General features: G+C 44.3%; 1 protein-coding gene across 1 annotated transcript; it reads left to right on the top strand.

The window, feature by feature from the left end:
* The first annotated feature begins 4,965 nt into the window (after positions 1–4,965).
* LOC104035495 (claudin-8-like) lies at positions 4,966–5,646 on the top strand. The gene has a single exon (XM_009488815.2). It carries the CDS (start codon positions 4,978–4,980, stop codon positions 5,644–5,646), a length of 669 nt encoding a protein of 222 aa, XP_009487090.1. The 5' UTR covers positions 4,966–4,977.
* The last annotated feature ends 18,418 nt before the right edge of the window (positions 5,647–24,064 follow it).

Here is a 24,064-nt window from a genome sequence, read left to right as displayed (position 1 = left end):
TACAAACTTTGCCTCTCATCTATCTTTAGGCCATCACTGCCACAATATACCTTCTCCTCCTCTTTTATTCCATCACAGTAAATCATGTAAATAAAGGAGTTCCCCTGTGCTTCATCCAGTAATAGCCTAACTGTATACCCTGCTGCTAACCCTTATGAAAACAATCAATATTGCCTTGGGAATCTGCCACCGTTATATTTCCAGCAGCTTAAATGTGAAGTGTGCAATCAAATGCCGTGCCCCCCCCCCCCCCCCCCCCCCCCAAATATGCTTTGAGGTCCTGTCATTAAACAGCAAAGTAAGATAGCATATTTTCTGGCAGGTTCTATTTCTATCAGGATGGCTGCTCCCTGTGCGCAAGTATGAGGCGACAAATACCTTGTAAAAGCCTGAAGCGGTTTAGATGGATTAAATACTCAAAGGAGTATTTAATATTTTATTACTGTAGGGTTTTATTACACTGAACTCAAGTTCATTCACAGTGTCCAGGAGACAGGCTTCCTCAGACATGGAATATGATTAAGAATTTGGCAGTTTTGTCAGGCTGTAAATTTCAGGCATGCTGAAGATGATGACAGAAAATAAATATTAGTTCTTGTCAATTCAACTGTCAGTCCTGGGTTGCCTCAAAACTAGAGTTAGAGGTCAGCGCCCAAGTACAGTGCCTGTTATGTGTCTGGGGGAAATCCCTCTCTAAGCTACACTGAGCAGATGTTCCTCTCACTCCAAAATGTGCCACGCTTGAAGAGAGGGGGGAAGGAGCTGTGCCTTCATCTTTTAACATATGTGCAGGCAGCAATATTAAAGTTAGCACAAATAAAAAGGCCTCTGTTGGCTTCAGTCCATTTTCTCCTGAATTAAAACAGAATCAAAGTAACCTTTTGCTTCACCAATAGGCTCAAAATACAGTGGCCAATCAAAATACCATAGAAAGTAATGGAACCATTAGCTTGATTATTATTTCATTGACCAGCCCTTGTAAATAGCTGAAAACAAAGTGGTTAACCCAGCATGTAATGAACAGACTAGTGGAAGCCACAAGCAGGGAGGAACTGATGCCATTCACATGTTTCCAAAACAAATGATCTGCAGACAATCCTAACCCTATTTGTTGTGTGCTTAAAGCAGATTTTACATGTAGAAGATGGTCTAGGTCTGTGTGGCTTCACACAGCACCTCTGCCCAAGGGGACATGATGCAGAATGACTGCAGAGCCACAGCCTGATGGACTCGCCATTGCCAGACTCTGCAGGTGGTCAGGCAGCTTTGCAGCCTTACTGGGTAACTACAGCCTCTGGGAGGTTAAGACACTTAACTGTAACTCCTGGTAATCACTAATCTAAAGTGTGCTTTTGATAAATCTGCACACTTGCCTGTTCCAAAAATGTTACTGAACCTTAAATTTAGCTCATTAGTCTGTAGCATAACCAACCTATCTATTCTTGCTGAGAGCTCATAATGAACTATGTACATTATAGTTGTATGTTTGTACAAGATCAAAGTCTATTTGTCTATATATAGGTGCATGTGTATGTATAAGGAATTTAAAATTCACTGTACATAGAAGATATACAAAGAGGAATGAAACCTGCTTTCTGCGAGGCAGTTAAGTGTTTACATTATTGATGCCTATAATTAATTAGACACTGGGGATCATTGACAGGTTCTGTTAATCATGTGGACTGGAGATGCTCTACTTCCTCCTTTCAAGGGGCATCAGCATTTTAAAAGGTAGGGAGGCAACAGAAGATACTGCCCTAGGAAAAGATTCAAATGAACATCCTGATTTGAAGGGAAGGGAAAATGTAAATCTGAATAGAGATCCAGGGAAAGATTAGGTGTAAAGGCTACGTGCTTCCTTAGTTGCCTATTTTCCTCTTTGAAGGGAAATTTCGGGGTGGACATGTTTGCATAAGAACTGGTATTCTCGTCTTGAGGCAGGTAAGCATCCAAATAGCATAACAGATGGATGATACACAGAATGAGGAGACTTCTAAAGTCTAGTCAGGTGTGAATGGGGTTTTCCTTCTATTTCTTCTCACCTGACACTAAAGCCATTGTATCTGCCATGCCCACCATGTAAGCAGGTATTTAATTTCTACTTGAAGAGCTGTGTGCTGTTCAGAGTGATTTTGAAGTAACTCAGTCAACTAAGCATTTCTTTCTGAGAAGTGAGGTGAGCATTTAAATGGAGGTACAATTCTCAGGGTATACAAGGGTATAAGAGCTCCCTCTAGGCTGATTCAAACACAGGACTTTTCTGCAAAAGATAATTCTTCCAGCGATTAGCAAAGCCAGGGACTCATTGGCATTTAAGAGGTTGTTGAGATTTTCCAGTCCTCATGAGTTTCCAAGATATTAGTAGTGTTTCTTGATTTTTTTTCAACCTGTCTCCTGTAGCTCATTTTCATTTCTGAAATTTACCTTCCAGTTTCAAAACTGCCATTCCTTGGTTCTCCTTTCCTCCTTCCTTCCCCTCAAGTTTCAATAACAAGAACCATCTTGCCACTGGACAGTACAGGCAGCAGTGTAGCCTGGGTGTCCCTCTCTTACACCTACACCCACACTGGATGTCACTCATCATAGGTATGACTTCTGATTAAAGATCAAAAAACCACTCAACCATTTAGCACTCTGAATATATTGCTACACAACCAGCATATGATGCATTTTAATCGTATTTCTGTGAGCAGTTCATCTTCTATACAAACCATGCCTTGACTGTCACAGAGTGTAATTTTATGCATGACCTCAATGGCTGACCCTCCTAGAGTCATGTAAGGAAAAATGATTTCAGAGCAATCCTGCTAGATAAGGCAGCCAGATAAACAGATTCAGGGCATTAGACATGGTCTGTTCCCCAGCTGTGTATACCTTCAAGAGCTGGCTGCCTGAAAATGTTGCACGAAGAGGTTTTCTGTTGAAAAAATAACATTTAAATGCTAGTTTTGAGAGCGCTTTTCCATAATAAGTTGATTTCTTTTTTAAAATTAATATAACAAATCAAAAAACAGTTTTGAGAATTCAGAGTTAAAAAAGTCCTACAAGATGAATGGAGACTGTACTCAAGTTAAATAGCACAGATCTTGTGTGCAGTCTTCTTCTAAGGAAGCAGTCTCCTGTCAGAGAAAGGAATTTCTTTTACAAGGGTAAGCATCTATGAATTCTGATTTCATCTCTACCACCTCCTTCTTTGAGGCATCGAGGAAAATGCCTTAACTTTTCTGCACCATGGGATTCTTTTTTCATGTCTGCAGAAGAGTGATGCAATGTTAATCTCTCTATAAGAACAAATCCGATCATGTATTTAGTTTCCAAATGTTACGTTTCACATCTTAGCTGAAGACATTTTTTCTCTCCAGATTCCTGCTAGCAGACTTGAAGGCAAAAATCAATTGCCCAGATCCCTTGGGAGTATTTTCCACATGGACACATAACATTATACTATGTAACTTGCATTATCTGGCACTCCTTCCTTACAGCTAGCAACTGTAGGAAGGAGGCGATTTTGTGGGCTGAGTGGTTTAGATGGGCAATACACTTTTCATGGATTTTAGCTTTTGCTTTGAATATGTTGTGTAGGCACCTAAGGCTGTAACTAAATTAATACCATCAAAGGAAATGTCTGATATTTCCAAACACACAGATCCCACAACACTACAATCCACAAGCAATCGAAGAATATGTTGTTCTTCGACAGCGCTTCTAGGGGCCTTCATTGTCTTTAGTGGGCCAACACTTTTTTTTCTTTACTAGCCCCATTGGTTCAAATTGCTGGAGTAACCAGAAACATACCAACTTCAACAACACCCATGAGTTGTCATCATACACTATTATCTCAAGGTAGGGAGAAGAAAGTAAAAAACCCATAATGCAGCAGTTATTCCTAACCCGCCCAAGGCAAATCAGTCTTTGGCATGCATTTTTGTCCAGACTTGTAGCTATCTGTGCAGGCTGAGATACATACTTTTGGGAGGGATCTCTGACTTCTTCCGAGGTGCATTGTACGCTGAAAGAAAAGCTCATCCTTTTTGTGTTAGACAATTGCCCGCAACCCCTCCTAATGTTACCTGGAGAAGATTATTAGGATGGAACATACTAATACTACACTACAACACTATCCTTTTAATGGGGAGAGAGTCTCATAGAGGATTATTACCTAACAGCGACCTTACTTGTGGATTCAAAAGCAGAAGCTGTGAAACTCTGCCAGCTATTTTCTTTGTCATCCTTGTGAATTATGCAGCTGGTAGAGTAAAGCTTTGATGTTGATTGGAATACTTGACTTTCCTGTACCTGTCTAATATTATGATTATACTTTTGTATTTGATCAAAACAAGGAATCTACATTAAAGAGTTACGCCAAGTACCACCTAGTTTTATTTAAAAAAAACCCCAACAAACCCCAGATGTTTTCCCAGGGCTGTAGCACTTAGAAAGTAAGTCCCACTCCAAGTCCGAGCTTAGCTTTTGTCATAAGAACAACTGTAATGACTATTTTACATAATATTTTAACAGATAGAAGTTCAGACTTTCTATACTAAATTTCAACATAGCTGCAAGCTTGCAGTTAAGAAGTTATTAGCCCTGCAATTAGGTATCTTTAATTGAATCCCTGACACTTAATTATAGCATCACTACAGACACACTATGAGAAGCAGTGAAATAACCTATGACACACCCCTCCTAGTTTCCCATTGGCTGGAAACTTGTTAAGCTTGATGGGTAGGCACTGTAGTCAGAGGGGATTTCAAAGCAAATAAAGAGCAGGTCCTTCTAGCCAGTCAGAAATGGATTTCCACCTGTCTGAACCTCAGACTGGAGCGAGCTGCTTTTAAAAAAACCCAACAACTTGCCGTATGAGGAAACTGCTGGAGAAAATATTCCCTCTCATACTTTATATTTCTTCTATGAAAAAGTGATTTTGGAAGACTTTCTAGGCCACCTCGCTTGAGGTGTCTTTTTGAGACACACAGCATGGCTTGCTGTGTGTTACAAATCACTGGTCTAATATTCGGAGGTGTCGGCATGGTCGGGACTTTGGCAGCCACAGTTATGCCGCAGTGGAGAGTTTCTGCCTACATTGATGGCAACATCGTGGTGTTTGAGACCATCTGGGAAGGACTGTGGATGGACTGCATCAGTCAGCTGGGCATCAGGCTGCAGTGCAAATTCTATGACTCTGTCTTGGGTCTCCCCCCACCCTTGGAGGCATTCAGAGCCCTCATGTGCATTGCAGTGGTCCTGTCAATCATTTCCTTTTTGATGGCCATTATTGGTGTGAAGTACACTCACAGGACCAAGGATGATCCCCAGCGCATCAGTATCTTCATACTGGCAGCTGGAGTTGCCTTTCTCCTGACGGGCATCGTTGTTCTGATCCCTGTGTCCTGGACTGGAGGTGGCATCATTCATGACTTCTATGATCCGAAAGTCCCTGTGCCACTAAAACGAGAACTAGGAGCTGCTCTCTATGTGGGCTGGGTGAGCACTGCACTTCTCATCACTGCGGGAGCAATATACTGTAGCTTCTGGTGCTGGGCTTATACATCCTCAAAATCCAGGTATCCATCGCTTTCCCGTCACAGATTGCACAAACCTGACTTTGCAGGAGGGCCGTCCCTAAGTGTGCATGCCTATGTGTAGTTGCTACATGTGATCTTTCTGCTTAGCATGTTGATACGTACTGATTGACTTCAGTGTCTAATTAAACGCTGAGTCTGTAATGGAGGAACAATTTTGTTCATTTGCTCTTTACTATTGGCATATATGTCTGCTCTTGAACATGCTTATAGAAAATGTTATTACATGGGCATTATGTTAGAGCACAGTCAGAAGAAAAATCTCACCATTTTATGAGAATGAAGAATGACATGGGAACAGCAGCAGCCAGGAGTCTCTCAGAGAAGGTGAACAGCATATGGTTGGGCTGGCAGGAAGGCACCTGCTGTGCAATAGCACCATTGCCCTCCCCGAAACCCACGATGTGCAAAGGGAGCTGTGCATTTTCCTCTAAGGCAAAGTCTTCATAAGGACTGCTCTAGGACAGCGCTGAGAAGCATGGAGTTGGCAGCATGGCAGATGCTGAACGAATGGAGAAGCCACCAGCAATCTAACTCCCAATATTGGCACACAAACGTTCATGCTCTCCCATCAGAGGCCTCTATGATTGACTATTGATTTCATTGATGCTTGTGGAATTGATGTATCATTCTTATCTCTTCTGCAGGGCACAGAATCCAGCTCATGGAATAATAAAATTTTTAATCGCTTCACCAGTCTTTGCCATGAATTTATTAGCTTTCCATTGCTTGCTACCTCTTGTCTTTTATGACTTCTCCTGTTCTATAGGTAGCACCTTCTCTTCTGTAAAATTCAGGACAGGCCATCTGTCTTTATGCACCTTAAAGCACTGTGCTAATGCAAAGTATAATTAAACAAGCCAGGCAATGTAAATGTGTAATCCCCACTTGCCCATTGGAGGATCAAGAGTTTCTGCCTACACCCTCCATCACACCCACAAAAGCCAAGCCCTGATGTTGTTCTGACTGTTTTGTGCTCACAAGACTTATTTGAAAATGTAGACTGAGCAGCCTGATGCCTGTCCATTGTGCAGAATTCAACCGTATTTGTAGCTGTGCGGTTTTTTTTTTTCACAGTGGAAAACTTACAACCTTCTTTGACAGTGTTCATGTCACAATGTTGATAAGTGACCAAAGAAAGTCCAGTTCAAAACATTTTTTCTGGTTCTTTACACAGTAGTAATGGATAGTACCATTTCATTGATAATTTCATGACACAGGTACTCAGTTTGATCCTTTTTTGTGTCAATGGCTGGTATCTGAAAACAAAGGGTGTCATGACTTTTCGAGTTGAGCAGAGCAATGCCTCTATATATTCATTTGAATGTTCAATTTAAAGCAGAATGTGAAAAGCTGCATTTAATTAAACAAGCTTTTTATTAACTTGACTTCAGATGAACCTAAATGAAACAGCGCCGTTGAACACAGATATTCATTACATATATTAACTAATGTGCATTTACATTTAAGACAACCAGCTCAGATCTTTTAGTGGGAATCTTCTAGTCACCAGAAAACAGGTGACAGTCAAATCAGCACTTAGTAATTCCAGATAAGCCTTTAAGAGGGCATTTGTAAGTAGGTGTTCTAGTACCAAAACATATTTTTTTTTATGTTTTCTTATAGCTGCTGATGTCTGTCACAGCAGCTGTCATTGGGTCAGACAGCTCATTTCGGTGGAGCCATTCTGTTGACTTTGGTAATAATTTATACCACCCTGAGGACCTCCATCTATTATTTTATTGTATTTATGTCCTAGAATACATATTTTGTTTAATAAGGAACTGTTTGATGAGTAAGCCAGAACTGCACTTTTTGATTCATTTAGATAGGACATTTGTGATTAACAAAGCAGGGGATTTGCAATGCAAATTTGATACGTGCTAATATGCAGGTGTCCTGGTTTCGGCTGGAATAGAGTTAATTTTCTTCCTAGTAGCAGGCATAGTGCTGTGTTTTGGATTTAGTAGGAGAAGAGTGTTGATAACACACTGATGTTTTAGTTGTTGCTAAGCAGTGCTTATGCTAGTCAAGGACTGTTCAGCTTCCCATGCTCTGCCAGGTGCACAAGAAACTGGGAGGGGGCACAGCCAGAATAGTTGATCCAAACTGACCAAAGGGCTATTCCATACCATATGACGTCATGCTCAGTATATAAACTGGGGGGGGGGTTGGCCGGGGGGCAATGATTGCTGTTTGGGAACTGTCTGGGTATCGGTCGGCGGGTGGTGAGCAATTGCATTGTGCATCACTTGCTTTGTATGTTGTTGTTATTATTATCATCATTATTGTATTGTTATTATTATCATTACTATTTTACTTTATTTCAATTATTGAACTGTTCTTATCTCAACCCAGGAGTGTTTCTCACTCTTACTCCTCCGATTCTCTCCCCCATCCCATTGGGGTAGGGGGAGTGAGTGAGCGAGCGGCTGCGTGGTGCTTAGTTACTGGCTGGGGCTAAACTATGGCAGTCCTTTTTGGTGCCAACGTGGGGCACGAAGGGTTTGAGATAATAACAGATTAACCAGAGCGTATTAAGTAGTCTGTTAACAGTTGCCGGTCACGATATTAGCTCATCTGATCTGTGCCATGTTCTTTTTTTTGCAGTACATGTTAAACCTTGTTGTTGTTTTGTGCAGTGTGCTATGCTCTGCAGTGATTCATGATCTTTTGCTTGGGAGGCTCCTTATCAAAACCCTGACCTTCAGCATTCTTTGGTATTTGGGTTTCATACAGAAGTCACTACTGTACTTCGGGTACTACCTCATGGAGAGAGTTAGCAATTATACTTCTTACTCTGAGAGGCTTGTTGTGGAGGAAATACAGAATGGCACCTTTGCTACCTTCTTCTATGATGTTTCCTCCTTCATTACAACAACTTTTCAGTATCTTGAACACCCCTGGGCAGTTAAGATACTTCTATTGATACTTCTTGGGAATATTGTTTTGGTTTTGATAAAGGTCAGTAAGAAATTCAAGAATATCTTCCAGAGATCTACCCCAAGACTGGATAGTTATGAGTGGCAGGGTGTGTGGGATAGTATGGGCAAGTACCTAGGGCAGTGGGCACTTCCAGTGTTTTGGAACTTCACCCCTGAACAAGTGCAGAATCCTGAAGAATTAGTAAAGCATTTGGAAAAAGTATGTTATCACCCTGGTAACTCCAGAGAGACACAAATCATTGCAACATGCTGGGGACTGGCCCATGCCTATCGAGCCGTGGTCAACACTAATCAGTACCCTCAAAAGAAAGAGAAGGTCTCTGGATCTGATGACAAAACAACAAGCACTGTGGCTACTCAAAGCCCTGCCTCAGGCACTGCGGCTACTCCAACCACAGCCACAGGCACTGTGACAGGCACTGCGGCTAAGCCAGAGAACCAAACCGTGCCAGTATCAGTTGCCTCTATACAGAAGAAAAAATACACGAGAAAATCGGCTCGTTTAGTAAGGGATGAAGATGAACCAGGGCCATCACGAGAACCAGAGGAGGAAGAACCCATAAATGAGATGGTAACCACCCAATCCCTATCCCTGAGTGAGCTGCGAGATATGCAAAAAGATTTCAGTCGTCATCCAGGTGAGCACATCATCACCTGGCTGCTCCGATGCTGGGATAACAGGGCCAGTAGCCTGCATTTAGAGGGTAAGGAAGCCAAGCAGCTGGGACCCCTTTCTAGGGAAGGGGGCATTGACAAAGCGATTGGAAAAGGGGCAAAAACGCTCCGCCTCTGGAAGCAACTTCTGTCAAGCATGAAGGAAAGGTATCCCTTCAAGGAGGATGTTATATACAGCCCAGGCAAATGGACCACTGTAGAGAAGGGTATCCAGTACCTGAGGGAATTAGGCATGCTAGAGGTGATTTATAGTGACCTGAACGATGAGCAGTTACCCAAAGATCCAGATGAAGTCAGGTGCACACAACCCACGTGGCGGAAGGTGGTACGGAGCGCACCAGCATCGTATGCCAACTCATTGGCAATACTGGTCTGGAAAGATGACAAGGCACCAACAGTAGATGAAGTGGCTAGCTGACTCCGGGAATACGAAGAAAGTATTCTTCCTCCCTACGGGCCTGTGTCTCAGCTGTGGAAAAACTGTCTGAAAAAATGTGCCGAGAGTTCCAACAACTGACAGAGGATCTGTCCTACTCCCCACCTGCATGGACCAGTATCTCAGCTATTAGGAATCAATGTCCTTATGCTCAAGAGAGAGGATATAGAGGATATAGAGGATACACACCACGGGGCACCCTGTGGTTTTACCTGCGTGATCACGGAGAGGACATGAGTAAGTGGGATGGAAAATCCACCTTGACCCTAGAGGCACGGGTGTGTGAGTTGCAAGGAAAAACTATTAGAAAAGGCGGTTCTCCCAGGAAAATTGCAGCTCCAGGTTCCAGTGAGCAGTTCTCCAGACAGAGTAAGAGGGCTAATTTTACTTCTGATCTTAATCAAGGGACTTTTGATTCACATTTACAGGAAGTGAACAACGAATACTATGACCAGTGTTAGGGGGGCCCTGCCTCCAGCCAGGTGGAGGTAAGGGACAGTCAGGTTTACTGGACTGTGTGGATTCGATGGCCTGGAACATCAGACCCACAGGAGTATAAGGCTCTAGTGGACACTGGTGCACAGTGTACCCTAATGCCATCAAGCTATACAGGGATGCCGCGGTTTAGCCCCAGCCAGCGACTAAGCACCACGCAGCCACTCGCTCACTCCTCTACCCCGATGGGATGGGAGAGAGAATCGGAGGAGTAAGAGTGAGAAACACTCCTGGGTTGAGATAAGAACAGTTTAATAATTGAAATAAAGTAAAATAGTAATGATAATAGTAGCAATAAAATAATAATAATATACAAAGCAAGTGATGCACAATGCAATTGCTCACCACCCGCCGACCGATACCCAGACAGTTCCCTAGCAGCGATCGCTGCTCCCCGGCCAACCCCCCCCCAGTTTATATACTGAGCATGACGTCATATGGTATGGAATAGCCCTTTGGTCAGTTTGGATCAACTATTCTGGCTGTGCCCCCTCCCAGTTTCTTGTGCACCACCGCTTTCCCTATCTTGATATATACACACAGATATCATTCCTTTCGTCTATGGGCCATCCCTCTAAAATGTCCATTGAGTTCATTTAGCCCATGCCTTTGGGTTCCATCTCTCATCACAGTCTTTCAGAGCAGGAGAGGTGGTGTGCAGTGTTGGATTGTTGCATGCTGAAGCCAGTTCTCATTCCAACACAGTTTCATCAAAGTTCATCAAAGTTTCATCAAAGTTAATTTTCATTAAGCTGGGCAATTCTTGCTGTAATACCATTGAAGTGGCATATAGCAACCGTAACAGACAGTATTATATACTTAATATTAACATACTCCATTATTATATTAACATTATTACTATATTAACATACAGTTAAGAGATAACATATAGTATTATATAGCAATTAACATCATACAATTCAGTTTATTGACTATTTTCACTGAGAATCAAATTCCCTTGAGGTACACATTGGACTTCCCCATCTTTTCCCATCACCCACCAAGTGCACCCAGGTCCTTGAGCAAAAGCAATCCCACAAATGGGCCTGCCTTTGCCAGAGGGGGAAGTCACCCAGACTGTCTTCCCCAGCATATTTTTTATGTGCACTACAGGGACTTTATCTCCTTCTACAGTACGTAGAAGTTTTGATTGGGCAGGGCCAGCTCGATTGGCAGATCCCCTGGTGTTGACTAACCAGGTGGCTTTTGCCAAATGTGTATCCCAATGTTTGAATGTCCCACCACCCATTGCTCTCAGGGTAGTCTTTAATAGTCCATTGTATCGTTCAATTTGCCCGGAGGCTGGTGCATGGTAAGGGATGTGATATACCCACTCAATGCCGTGCTCTTTGGCCCAGGTGTCTATGAGGTTGTTTCGGAAATGAGTCCCGTTGTCTGACTCGATTCTTTCTGGGGTGCCATGTTGCCACAGGACTTGATTCTCAAGGCCCAGGATGGTGTTCCAGGCGGTAGCACGGGGCACGGGATATGTTTCCAGCCATCCAGTGGTTGCTTCCACCATGGTGAGCACATAGCGCTTGCCTTGGCAGGTTTGTGGGAGTGTGATATAATCAACCTGCCAGGCCACCCCATATTTATATTTCAGCCATCGTTCACTATACCCGAGGGGCTTGCCACAATGCGGTACCCCAGATGGGTTTGCCTCTGCGCTGCCAGTTGCTTTGCTTCCATTGCTGCAACCACCCCCACAGGGCATTTGCCACCATCCATGAGTCAGTATGGAGATAAAGTACTGGCCACTTTTCTCGTTCAGCAATATCTAAAGCCAGCTGGATGGCTTTCACCTCTGCAAACTGACTCGACTCCCCTTCTCCTTCAGCAGCTTCTGCAACTTTTCATATAGGACTCCATACAGCAGCTTTCCACCTCCGATGCTTTCCCACAAGACGACAGGACCCATCAGTGAATAGGGCATATTGCTTCTCATTTTCTGGCAATTTATTATACAGTGGGGCCTCTTCAGCACATCACCTCCTCCTCTGCACCAGCGGCAATATTGCACCAACAGAGACTCCCTGCTTCCCATCCATAAACTGATTCGTCGACTGGAGAGCCAGGGAGTGATCAGCAAGACTTGCTCACCCTTTAACAGTCCCATATGGCCAGTGCGAAAGTCTAATGGGGAGTGGAGACTAACAGTGGACTATCGAGGCTTGAACGAAGCTATGCCGCCACTGAGTGCTGCCGTGCCAGATATGCTAGAACTTCAATACGAACTGGAGTCAAAGGCAGCCGAGTGGTATGCTACAATTGACATCGCTAATGCATTTTTCTCCATCCCTTTGGCAGCAGAGTGCAGGCCACAGTTTGCTTTTACCTGGAGGGGTGTTCAGTACACCTGGAACCAACTGCCCCAGGGGTGGAAGCACAGCCCCACCGTTTGCCATGATGACACTGGAACAGGGTGAAGCTCCAGAACATCTGCAGTACATTGATGACATCATTGTGTGGGGCAACACAGCGGAAGAAGTTTTTGAAAAGGGAAATAAAATAGTCCAAATCCTTCTGAAGGCCGGTTTTGCCATAAAACAAAGTAAGGTCAAGGGACCTGCACAGGAGATCCAATTTTTAGGAATAAAATGGCAAGATGGATGTTGTCAGATCCCAATGGATGTGATCAACAAAATAACAGCTATGTCCCCACCAACTAGCAAAAAGGAAACACAAGCTTTCTTAGGCATTGTGGGTTTTTGGAGAATGCATATTCCAAATTACAGCCAGATCGTAAGCCCCCTCTATCAAGTGACCTGGAAGAAGAACGATTTCAAATGGGGCCCTGAGCAACAACAAGCCTTTGAACAAATTAAACGGGAGATAGTTCATGCAGTAGCCCTTGGGCCAGTCCGGACAGGGCAGGATATTAAAAATGTGCCCTACACCTCAGCCTGGGAGAATGGCCCTACCTGGAGCCTCTGGCAGAAAGCACCAGGGGAAACTCGAGGTCGACCCCTAGGGTTTTGGAGTCAGGGATACAGAGGATCCGAAGCCCACTATACTCCAACTGAGAAAGAGATATTGGCAGCATATGAAGGAGTTCGAGCTGCTTCGGAAGTGGTTGGTACTGAAGCGCAGCTCCTGCTGGCACCCAGACTGCCAGTGCTGGGCTGGATGTTCAAAGGGAGGGTCCCCTCTACACATCATGCAACTGATGCTACGTGGAGTAAGTGGGTCCCACTGATCACACAACGGGCTCGAATAGGAAACCCCAGTCACACAGGAATCTTGGAAGTGATCATGGACTGGCCAGAAGGAAAAAATTTTGGAATATCACCAGAGGAGGCGGTGACACATGCTGAGGAGGCCCCACTGTGTAATAATACATTGCCAGAAAATGAGAAGCAATATGCCCTATTCACTGATGGGTCCTGTCGCCTTGTGGAAAAGCATCAGAGGTGGAAAGCTGCTGTATGGAGTCCTATATGAAAAGTTGCAGAAGCTGCTGAAGGAGAAGGGGAGTCGAGTCAGTTTGCAGAGGTGAAAGCCATCCAGCTGGCTTTAGATATTGCTGAACGAGAAAAGTGGCCAGTACTTTATCTCCATACTGACTCATGGATGGTGGCAAATGCCCTGTGGGGGTGGCTGCAGCAATGGAAGCAAAGCAACTGGCAGCGCAGAGGCAAACCCATCTGGGCTGCCACACTGTGGCAAGATATTGCTGCCTGGGTAGAGAACCTGGTTGTAAAAGTTCGTCACGTAGATGCTCATGTACCCAAGAGTCGGGCCACTGAAGAACATCAAAACAACCAGCAAGTGGATCAGGCTGCTAAGATTGAAGTGGCTCAGGTGGATCTGGACTGGCAACATAAGGGTGAATTATTTGTAGCTCGGCGGGCCCATGATGCCTCAGGCCATCAAGGAAGGGATGCAACATATAAATAGGCCTGTGATCGAGGGGTGGACTTAACTATGGACAGTATTGCACAGGTTATTCATGAATGTGAAACATGCATTGCAATCAAACAAGCCAAGAGGTTCAAGCCCCTTGGGTATAGTGAACGAAGACTAAAATATAAATATGGGGAGACCTGGCAGGTTGATTATATCACACTCCCACAAACCTGCCAAGGCAAGCGCTATGTGCTCACCATGGTGGAAGCAACCACTGGATGGCTGGAAACATATCCCGTGCCCCGTGCTACCGCCTGGAACACCATCCTGGGCCTTGAGAATCAAGTCCTGTGGCAACATGGCACCCCAGAAAGAATCGAGTCAGACAACGGGACTCATTTCCGAAACAACCTCATAGACACCTGGGCCAAAGAGCACGGCATTGAGTGGGTATATCACATCCCTTACCATGCACCAGCCTCCGGGCAAATTGAACGATACAATGGACTATTAAAGACTACCCTGAGAGCAATGGGTGGTGGGACATTCAAACATTGGGATACACATTTGGCAAAAGCCACCTGGTTAGTCAACACCAGGGGATCTGCCAATCGAGCTGGCCCTGCCCAATCAAAACTTCTACGTACTGTAGAAGCAGATAAAGTCCCTGTAGTGCACATAAAAAATATGCTGGGGAAGACAGTCTGGGTGACTTCCCCCTCTGGCAAAGGCAGGCCCATTTGTGGGATTGCTTTTGCTCAAGGACCTGGGTGCACTTGGTGGGTGATGGGAAAAGATGGGGAAGTCCAATGTGTACCTCAAGGGAATTTGATTCTCAGTGAAAATAGTCAATAAACTGAATTGTATGATGTTAATTGCTATATAATACTATATGTTATCTCTTAACTGTATGTTAATATAGTAATAATGTTAATATAATAATGGAGTATGTTAATATTAAGTATATAATACTGTCTGTTACGGTTGCTATATGCCACTTCAATGGTATTACAGTAAGAATTGCCCAGCTTAATGAAAATTAACTTTGATGAACTTTGATGAAACTGTGTTGGAATGAGAACTGGCTTCAGCATGCAACAATCCAACACTGCACACCACCTCTCCTGCTCTGAAAGACTGTGATGAGAGATGGAACCCAAAGGCATGGGCTAAATGAACTCAATGGACATTTTAGAGGGATGGCCCATAGACGAAAGGAATGATATCTGTGTGAGACAAAAGGAATGATATCTGTGTGTATATATCAAGATAGGGAAAGTGGTGGTGATTTATTAGAACACATTGGAAAGGGGAGGGCCTGTGCATGACGTAGATGGTATAGAATAAGGGGTGGATACTGTCCTGGTTTCGGCTGGATTTCCTTCCTAGTAGCAGGCATAGTGCTGTGTTTTGGATTTAGGATGAGAAGAATGCTGATAACACACTGATGTTTTAGTTGTTGCTAAGCAGTGCTTATGCTAGTCAAGGACTGTTCAGCTTCCCATGCTCTGCCAGGTGCACAAGAAACTGGGAGGGGGCACAGCCAGAATAGTTGATCCAAACTGACCAAAGGGCTATTCATGCTCAGTATATAAACTAGGGGGGAGGTTGGCTGGGGGACAATGATTGCTGTTTGGGAACTGTCTGGGTATCGGTCGGCGGGTGGTGAGCAATTGCATTGTGCATCACTTGCTTTGTATATTATTATTATTATTATTATTATTATTATTATTATTATTATTATTATTATTATTTTGTTATTATCATTACTATTTTACTTTATTTCAATTATTAAACTGTTCTTATCTCAACCCAGGAGTGTTTCTCACTCTTACTCCTCCGATTCTCTCCCCCATCCCATTGGGGTAGGGGGAGTGAGCGAGCGGCTGCGTGGTGCTTAGCTGCTTGCTGGGGCTAAACCATGACAGCAGGTAATGGATTTATATGATGACGTATTCAGTGTAATGCAACTTTATGCAGATATAAGTGCATAAGAAGTAATTAAGAACAGTTTTCTGTAACATTAATTAAAGGATCCTGAATGCTTTCACTAGCAGTGAGTTCATGTAGAAATCAAATTTGACCTGGGTGTGACATTTACACTAGTAACTTTATTTTCAAAGAGTTGAGAGATAAAACTGCTTTATTTGAGCATTTAACATTAATTTCAAAGAAAAAAACTAAGCTTTTTACATCTAACATTAACACCTGATAGCTGCATATTGCTCCATTTCTCACTTTTACCGGTTGATCAAAAGATGAGCTCAAACAAAATCTCTAAGCTCAGGCAACCTTGTGCTTGTCTGTGGGTTTGGAATCTGACCTTGATTCCAAGCGTACAGCTAGGCTGTGCTGCTGTTCGGATATCTGGGGTTTTATTGACACAAATGGCAATTTCTGGTGATGTGATTTAGCACTTTAGACTCACCCAAATATGTTTAAGAGTCTGTGACACTAAAATTTCTGAATTTAATGCAGGAACAAAATTCTCATAAACAGCTAGTCTGCAAAAGGTGTAACACAGTGGTTAACCTTCTCCCTTTGAACAGAACAGAAATTCCTTTATTGTGGATTCTGGTGGGGAAACCCCCATAAAGGTGATTATTAGATATTTTACCTCTGTATGGGAAGAATGCATTTGGCTGAGTAAACTGTATGGGTGCATTTGCGTCTAAGGGAGACAGAGTTTTTTCTTCTTCCTTTTCCCATATTCAAAACCTGTAATGCTCAGAACTGACTAGTTGGAAGCTGCAGTTCAGAGGTATGAGTAAGAAAAGGAAGTTTTAAGGGCTTTAACAAAAAACTGTAGTTGAGCTTTAGAAAAAACCTGCTGCTGTTCGCAAGTTTTCTGAGGGTAACAGGAAGAGCTTGGCTTGAGGGCAGTGATGGATGAGCTTGCACAGATCTCTAGTGCCCAAGGCTGCACCTTCTACCTTCCCTCTGCTGCTCCAGGAGAGCTCCTGCCCCTTCTGGGTTACATCCAGCCAGACCCAGTCTCAGGTAACCCTGGGTGCCTAAGGCGACTCTTGGAGCTTATTTAGATGTCTGAACATGTCCTTCCCAAGAGAGATAGGTGAGGAGAGGATGCTCAGGAACATGTGTAATGCAGCAAGGACATTTAGGGAAAGGACCAACTCTTCACTCCAGGGTGCAGGAGGGTTGTGGAAACAGAACATTGGTTACACACTGCATGATGGAGGACCAAGTGGAAACAGGGTGTAAATAATTGCTATTGACTGGACTATTCTCTCAGAAGAAAAGGCCTGACATGTGGGTGTTATTTGATGTGGATGGGCCAGGGATTACTAAAATGTTGTGTCAGGTTTTCGTGTGCTGGAGTTCTGCTTTCATTGGGGAGTGGAGGTGGTAACCTTGCTTTGTGATGCTATGTTCACATTCCTCTAGGCACAACTGTCAGAAACTTCAGGCCTGCTGTATTTGTTAATAACAGCTGATTAAATATTGTGGTTAAATATCTAGTTTAATATCCTGATGCTATCATATACTTCAATATTTTGCAATTGCAGGACAAAATTACTTTGGAAATAAATGTGAATAGCTGAGATTTTGCTATGTATTTGAAATAAATGTATGAACCCTTCGGGTTTGTGTTGGGTTTGGTTTTGGTTTTTTTTTTTTTTAACCATTGTATCATTGTTTCTTTTTTATATTAAAGTGAATGAATGTATTTCCCCATTGCCAGGGAAAGACAGCTTCAGTATTTTTATAATGTCCTTTTCTGATTCAGTCTTGCTTTTTACATTATGCTTTGGGTTTTGCTAGATAATAAACAAAGTGGGTCTGATTCCCTGGGAAATAAAATATACAAAACTGATTTAGTGCTGACTTCCAAGACTTGCTTATAAGAAGTTTCCTGAAGCAAATCGATATTTCAAAAGCTGGTCCTGAAATGTATATTCATCTCTGAGATGAAAAGAAAAGATTCTGGAGCAAATAATCCACTACTAAGATGCAGCTGAAAGAATATATTTATGGCAAAAATGACAGCTTGGCAAAACATTTCATTATAACAGAAAGGTGAATCAGACAGGTTTTGAGACAAATAAATGCATGCAGTCATCAGTCCTGATATGCAGAGACAAAGCTCTGTGTGAGGGACATTAAGACTAAATGAGTTTATGTTAAAAAATGTTACCACTCTCCTGAAAATCAGTGTGAGTACTCACAAAGTCAGAAATGGGAGCTTGATTGTGTTGTTCTGATTGACTGTAACCATCCTTCTGAAAAAGGCAAGAAGAGGTCTTTTCATGGGAATCCTATGTCATCTTTGAAAACTGGGACAGAGCTGACCCACCAAATAAACAATTCCTTTCTTTTGTATCTGGTATGGAAATGCTCTCTGACTTACACACTTTACTTCCTTGATTTGAGTCTCAGAGTCTGAGCAAGACTAACTTGACAATTTTTGACTACTTTAAGAAACAAGGAGCAAAAGAAAACAAGAAATGCCCTGATAAGGGTAGGACATTTTCAGCTGAAAACATCTGTGTCAGTGCTTCTTGCATTCAGTTGCCACTCGCAGAAAATGTTCCAGCTGTCAATGAGGACAAACAAAAAATATTCAAAAGCACAAAGATTTCATTTTTAGCAACATCAAGGAACAGAACTCGCTAGGGAAAGGGTTGTGAGAGCAGTATTAACAAGTCATGTATACCCACAGAATCAGCATCAGAGAGTGTGTTCAATTCTAGGGATCAGAATGGATGTGTACTCAGTGACAATATAAGCAATTGCATCATTTTTAAAACAATTAAATGAAAAAGAGAAAATACTGTATTGAACTCAGCTGTTTGTATCATAAGAAAAGCAGAACACAAAAGGTTACGCGAGATTCTCATCCCTACACTTCCAGCCTTTTAAAAATGAAAGCGTCATCTAATTTTACCATTAGGCTTTTTATTCTTTTATCCAGTCATTTGCCTGTCCCTCCAAAAAGGCTCCTCACTTGAATGTGTCATCACCTGAACAGTTTGGAATTTTGAGGCATTATAGAAAAGTAAGCTTTACTGTGCTTTTACTTTCTGTTACCAGACAGTTCTAGTAGCGAGCCCAATGGTGTGCGTGTGCTGACACAGAGACGCTGTATCAAAATGACGCTGCTTTTCAAAGCACCTCCTTCATGTGGGCCCTGCAAACCAGGACAAATCTTGCTGGTAAGATGAGTTTTAAGAAGTGTCATTTTAATCAAGGATTCTGGATCTGTCTGTTATCCAGGAGTACTCACTGCTCGAGTTGTAATGATTGCTGCAGTGACAAGGGAAGCAAAGCTGGAGAATCTGGATGCGGCTCTCTGCTCTGAGCAGGCAACTGACAGAATTGCCTCACAATGTTTGAACTAGTTATAGTTCATCTTAATGCATGTACACTTCCCTTACCCTAGTAATTTCCAAGCAAACACTACCTGTGTATCAATCACTAGAGATGAATTTGTCATGCAGTTCCCTTCAGCATTCCCTTTTTTTTTTTATTTAAACATCGCTCTTCATCTAAAGAACAACAAAAAAGAGCTCATAGCAATTTAACTGACAAATCCAACACCTTTGTGCAAAAAAGACACTTCAAAAATAGAAACCATAAACCCATCGAGTTCTGTTCCCTGCATCAGCATCGGTCAAACTGAATAATACATTAAGCTTGCTAAATCTCTGTTGCCCACTTCTGCTATGGACCTTAATCTGTGGTCTTTGTCTCAGTTACCATGAAGTAGTCCCTGATTGCCAAATGACAAAGGTGATGAGTACATTAGCGTTTCAGCTTCTTTCTGATGGATGAGTGACTGACAGAATGATAAGCAATGTTTATTCATTCAGAGTTTCCACTGTAATGCCAGATGGTGCTGGGAGATAGAAAATAATCTCTAGACCCCAACAAACATTGCCTCACATACTGTCACATTCATTCTGAATTTAGCAAAAATTGGCAACATAACTCCAGGTGTTGAAGAAAAGTATATTGTTAACTAAGTAGTTTTTGTGAGGCCGAATTTCACAGGTTAGTCTGAGTCCTGGTCTCTCGCTGGCACATCCAAAACTCCCGACCACAAGCTCTTCTTACCCCAACCTGGTGGTTGCTGCAGCCCCGCACGGGGAGATGCGGGTAAGGCCAACGCTGGTGCTAGAGCTCCTGCCTGCAGCCCCAGGACTATGGACACAGGATGGTAGACTGCCTTTGCAGGGCTCTAAAGGAAGAGCACGCTCCTTCCTTCGGCTGACCGTGCCCTGGTGGTGGGCTGACCTTGGCTGGCTGCCAGATGCCCACCCAGACGCTCGATCACTCCCCCTCCCCACACTCTTCCCCTGCTCCAGCGTGCGCTCTCCAGGGGCTGCAGGGGATCCCCACTGGGGTGCCTGAAGCCCCTCCTCCCCCTCCCCATCTCCCCGGGGTGCCCGCAGGGCCGTTTCTCGCACTTTCCCCTGGCTGCCGGGCCGCCTTGTGCCCCCCCCCCCCCCGCCTGGGCCCCCCGCCGAGGCGCCGCCATGTTGGCTGCGGGGCTCAGCCCTGCCCCGCGCTGGGGCCGCTGGAGCCGGCTGGAACCGGCTGTGTCCGGCACCGGGCAGCCCCGGCCGCCCCGCACAGGGGCCGACCCGCAGCCCCCGACAGCGCCTGGGCACCCGCAGCCGGTACAGCCCCACTGCAAGGCTCCTCCTAGGGTCTGGCAGTGACGGGTGACTGTGGGGCCATCAAGGTGGTGCGGTGTCCACCCTCCTCACCAGCCCTCGTCCCGCAGCCCTCAGCGAGGCGAGCCGGTCTGAGCCAGCCATGGTGACTGGGGTTGGCCACAGCCCAGCCATCACCAGGCTCCACTGCGGGCCCCAGGCCTGGCTGGGACAGCAGCCCCCCAGGGTGAGGGCAGCATTGGAGGGGGACAAGGCTGCAGCTGGCTTGTGTGTCGGCACCATGTCAGAGCCGGCACCATGTCTGGCACTGGCAGCCAGACCCTGAGGGGAGTGGAAGAGGTTGCGCAGGCTCTTGGTGCGCTGTCCTGATGTTTCCCATCCAGCAGAGTCTAACCCAGGTACCTTGTGTTCAAGCCTGAAGATCTCCTGGAGTCCTCCTGCCCTCCGGCTTGGCCACAGCCGGCCAGGATAGGGGCAGTGAGTGTGACCATGAGGGGTGCTGCTCTGCACAGCGCCGGGTGGAAAGCTCTGATGAGATGATCAGCTCACGCCGTGGATGCTCACAGCTGCCCCTGGCACTCCATCCCCTCTGCAGCAGAGGGATTGCATGGGTTTCCAGATGTCCATGCTGCTGTGCTGGGATGTGACTTCCCTACACCAGTGTTTGCCCCTGCTTGCCAAGTCCACATTTGTGCATGTTCTTCAAGCAGGAAAATGCAGTGATTATCAAAGTAATTGTCAAGAAATGGAGTTTATGGAGTGTCCTGGTTTCGGCTGGGATAGAGTTAATTTTCTTCCTAGCAGTAGGCATAGTGCTGTGTTTTGGATTTAGTAGGAGAAGAATGTTGATAACATGCTGATGTTTTTAGTTGTTGCTGAGTACTGCTTATGCTAGTCAAGGACTTTTTCAGCTTCCCATGCTCTGCCAGGCGCACAAGAAACTGGGAGGGGGCACAGCCAGAAGAGTTGATCCAAACTGACCAAAGGGCTATTCCATACCATATGACGTCATGCTCAGTATATAAACTGGGGGGGGGGTGGCCGGGGGGCAATGATTGCTGTTTGGGAACTGTCTGGGTATCGGTCGGCGGGTGGTGAGCAATTGCATTGTGCATCACTTGCTTCGTGTATCATTATTATTATTATCATTATTATACTGTTACTATTATCATTACTATTTTACTTTATTTCAATTATTGAACTGTTCTTATCTCAACCCAGGAGTGTTTCTCACTCTTACTCCTCCGATTCTCTCCCCCATCCCATTGGGGTAGGGGGAGTGAGCGAGCGGCTGCGTGGTGCTTAGTTGCTGGCTGGGGCTAAACCATGACAGTCCTTTTTTGGTGCCAATGTGGGGCTGTGCTTCCACCCCTGGGGCAGTTGGTTCCAGGTGTACTGAACACCCCTCCAGGTAAAAGCAAACTGGGGTCTGCACTCTGCTGCCAAAGGGATGGAGAAAAATGCATTAGCAATATCAATTGTGGCATACCACTTAGCTGCCTTTGACTCCAGTTCATATTGAAGTTCTAGCATATCTGGCACGGCAGCACTCAGCGGCGGTGTAACTTCGTTCAGGCCACGATAGTCCACTGTTAGTCTCTACTCCCCATTAGACTTTCACACTGGCCATATGGGACATCGGGGTAGGGGGAGTGAGTGAGCGGCTGCGTGGTGCTTAGTTGCTGGCTGGGGCTAAACCACGACATGGAGTAAGAGATTTGACTTGCTGAGGGATGTGTGCAAGACGATGAAGTGTTGGTTAACACAGGCAACAGAAAGCACTGACTTTGATAGAATCATAGAATCGTTTAGGTTGGAAAAGACCTTTAAGATCATCCAGTCCAACCACTAACCTACACTACCAAGTCCACACTAAACCAATCAAGGGTAGACTGGACCGAACCATGTCCCGAAGTGCCACATCTACCCATTTTTTGAACACTTGTCTCTGAGCAGAGCAGCAGCAACTTCCTCTCCCTGGGCTCACTGCACCCATTACCTGGTTGTGTGCCACCCAAAAAGCTGTTTGACACCCCACAGCTTGGAAACACTCCACTGCCAAGAGCTAATTACATGCTAATCTTTCTTTGAGTGGTGCCCATGACAAGTTATCCTTCAAGAGAGACTTGAGCGTTCCTGTGTAATGCACTGTTTGTAAACCCATGACACAGCTGGCCTGCTGGTATCAGCATATCATTTCAGACTGATACCATTTCACACGGAGAGCCAAAACACCCTTAAAACCTTTCAGGGTGAAATAAAGGTATAGGGATGTGAGACTTCAGAGATAAATGTTTAAGTTGTTATTAGTACACCCGTGAGTTAGGAGTGAGGGTTAAGGTCAAAGCTTATTGAAGACAATGGAAAGCTTCTTGTTATGACCGATAGATCTTTTAAGCATCAGACATGTCAGCGTCAGTTATAGTTAATCGGGATCAACTGTCAGTGGTCCTGGAGATGCTTGTTCAGTTGCTCAGAGTTTCATATAGGGATGGATAACAGCCTGCAACTGCCTGCTGAAATTCAGTGTTGGGTGTTCTTTCTCCTTTGGCATTTCTGGAACAACCCCCCCAACTCACGTGTGCACATGCGCACACACACACAGACAGTGGTAGAGACATGATGGCCATGTACACTGAAATTATTTTCCATAATTTAAAAAATGTTTCCAGATTACACAATCTGTTATATCATTAGTAGACTAAATGTTGCTAAACATGGAGATTTTCCAAAGATTAGAAGGACATAATCAAGTACAGTTTACTCACTGTGTATTTACTTCCCTAATTAGCAGCTGAAAATCCACTCCTCCCTTTAAGATACATTTTGGGACTTTTTTAAATTGTGTTGTCCTGTCAGCAGGGGAGTTAATGAATCCAGGTTTCGCCCAGGTTGGCTTACTACTCTGCTTACAGCAGCTAGTGCTAAGGGGCAGCTGGGCACAGGCAGTGCAAGCTGCCAAATATCTTCTCCAGTGGGTAGGAGACATGGATGCACGGCTGGGTAAAGCCACCCCACCACCAAAGATCTGCTGCCCAGGCCACTTGCCTCTCCCCCCATAGTGGCTTTTTTTTTTTTTTTTTTTTTGACTCTCTTTAAACATTTCCCCTGAAGTAACTAATCTATCCTTGAGGCTTTGACCCCTGCGTCAAAAAGGATTGAAATTGGCTGAGAGGTACTAGAGTTACTGGGGGAGCCGGAGAGACAGACAGAATAACTGCAGAAGACTAATTTTCATGAGAAGGAGAGCTGAAACTGTGTTTTTAATGAGGTCTGACACTACCATATTTTCCTGCTTTATTTATGTGGTAGAAGATGCGGTTGCTAGCACTTCTATGAGAATTACCCTAGCTAGTTAACTTCAACCTCCAAACTAGCAGACAGCAAAAGATAATCTTTTTCACAGGATCTAAATTAGTAATGGTTATTGGTGTGATCTTTTCC

This window comes from Pelecanus crispus, chromosome 1 (genome assembly GCF_030463565.1).
Source record: "Pelecanus crispus isolate bPelCri1 chromosome 1, bPelCri1.pri, whole genome shotgun sequence".
NCBI lineage: Eukaryota > Metazoa > Chordata > Aves > Pelecaniformes > Pelecanidae > Pelecanus > Pelecanus crispus.
Note: the sequence above shows the minus strand (reverse complement) of the source record. Positions and strands in the feature narration are given on the sequence as shown.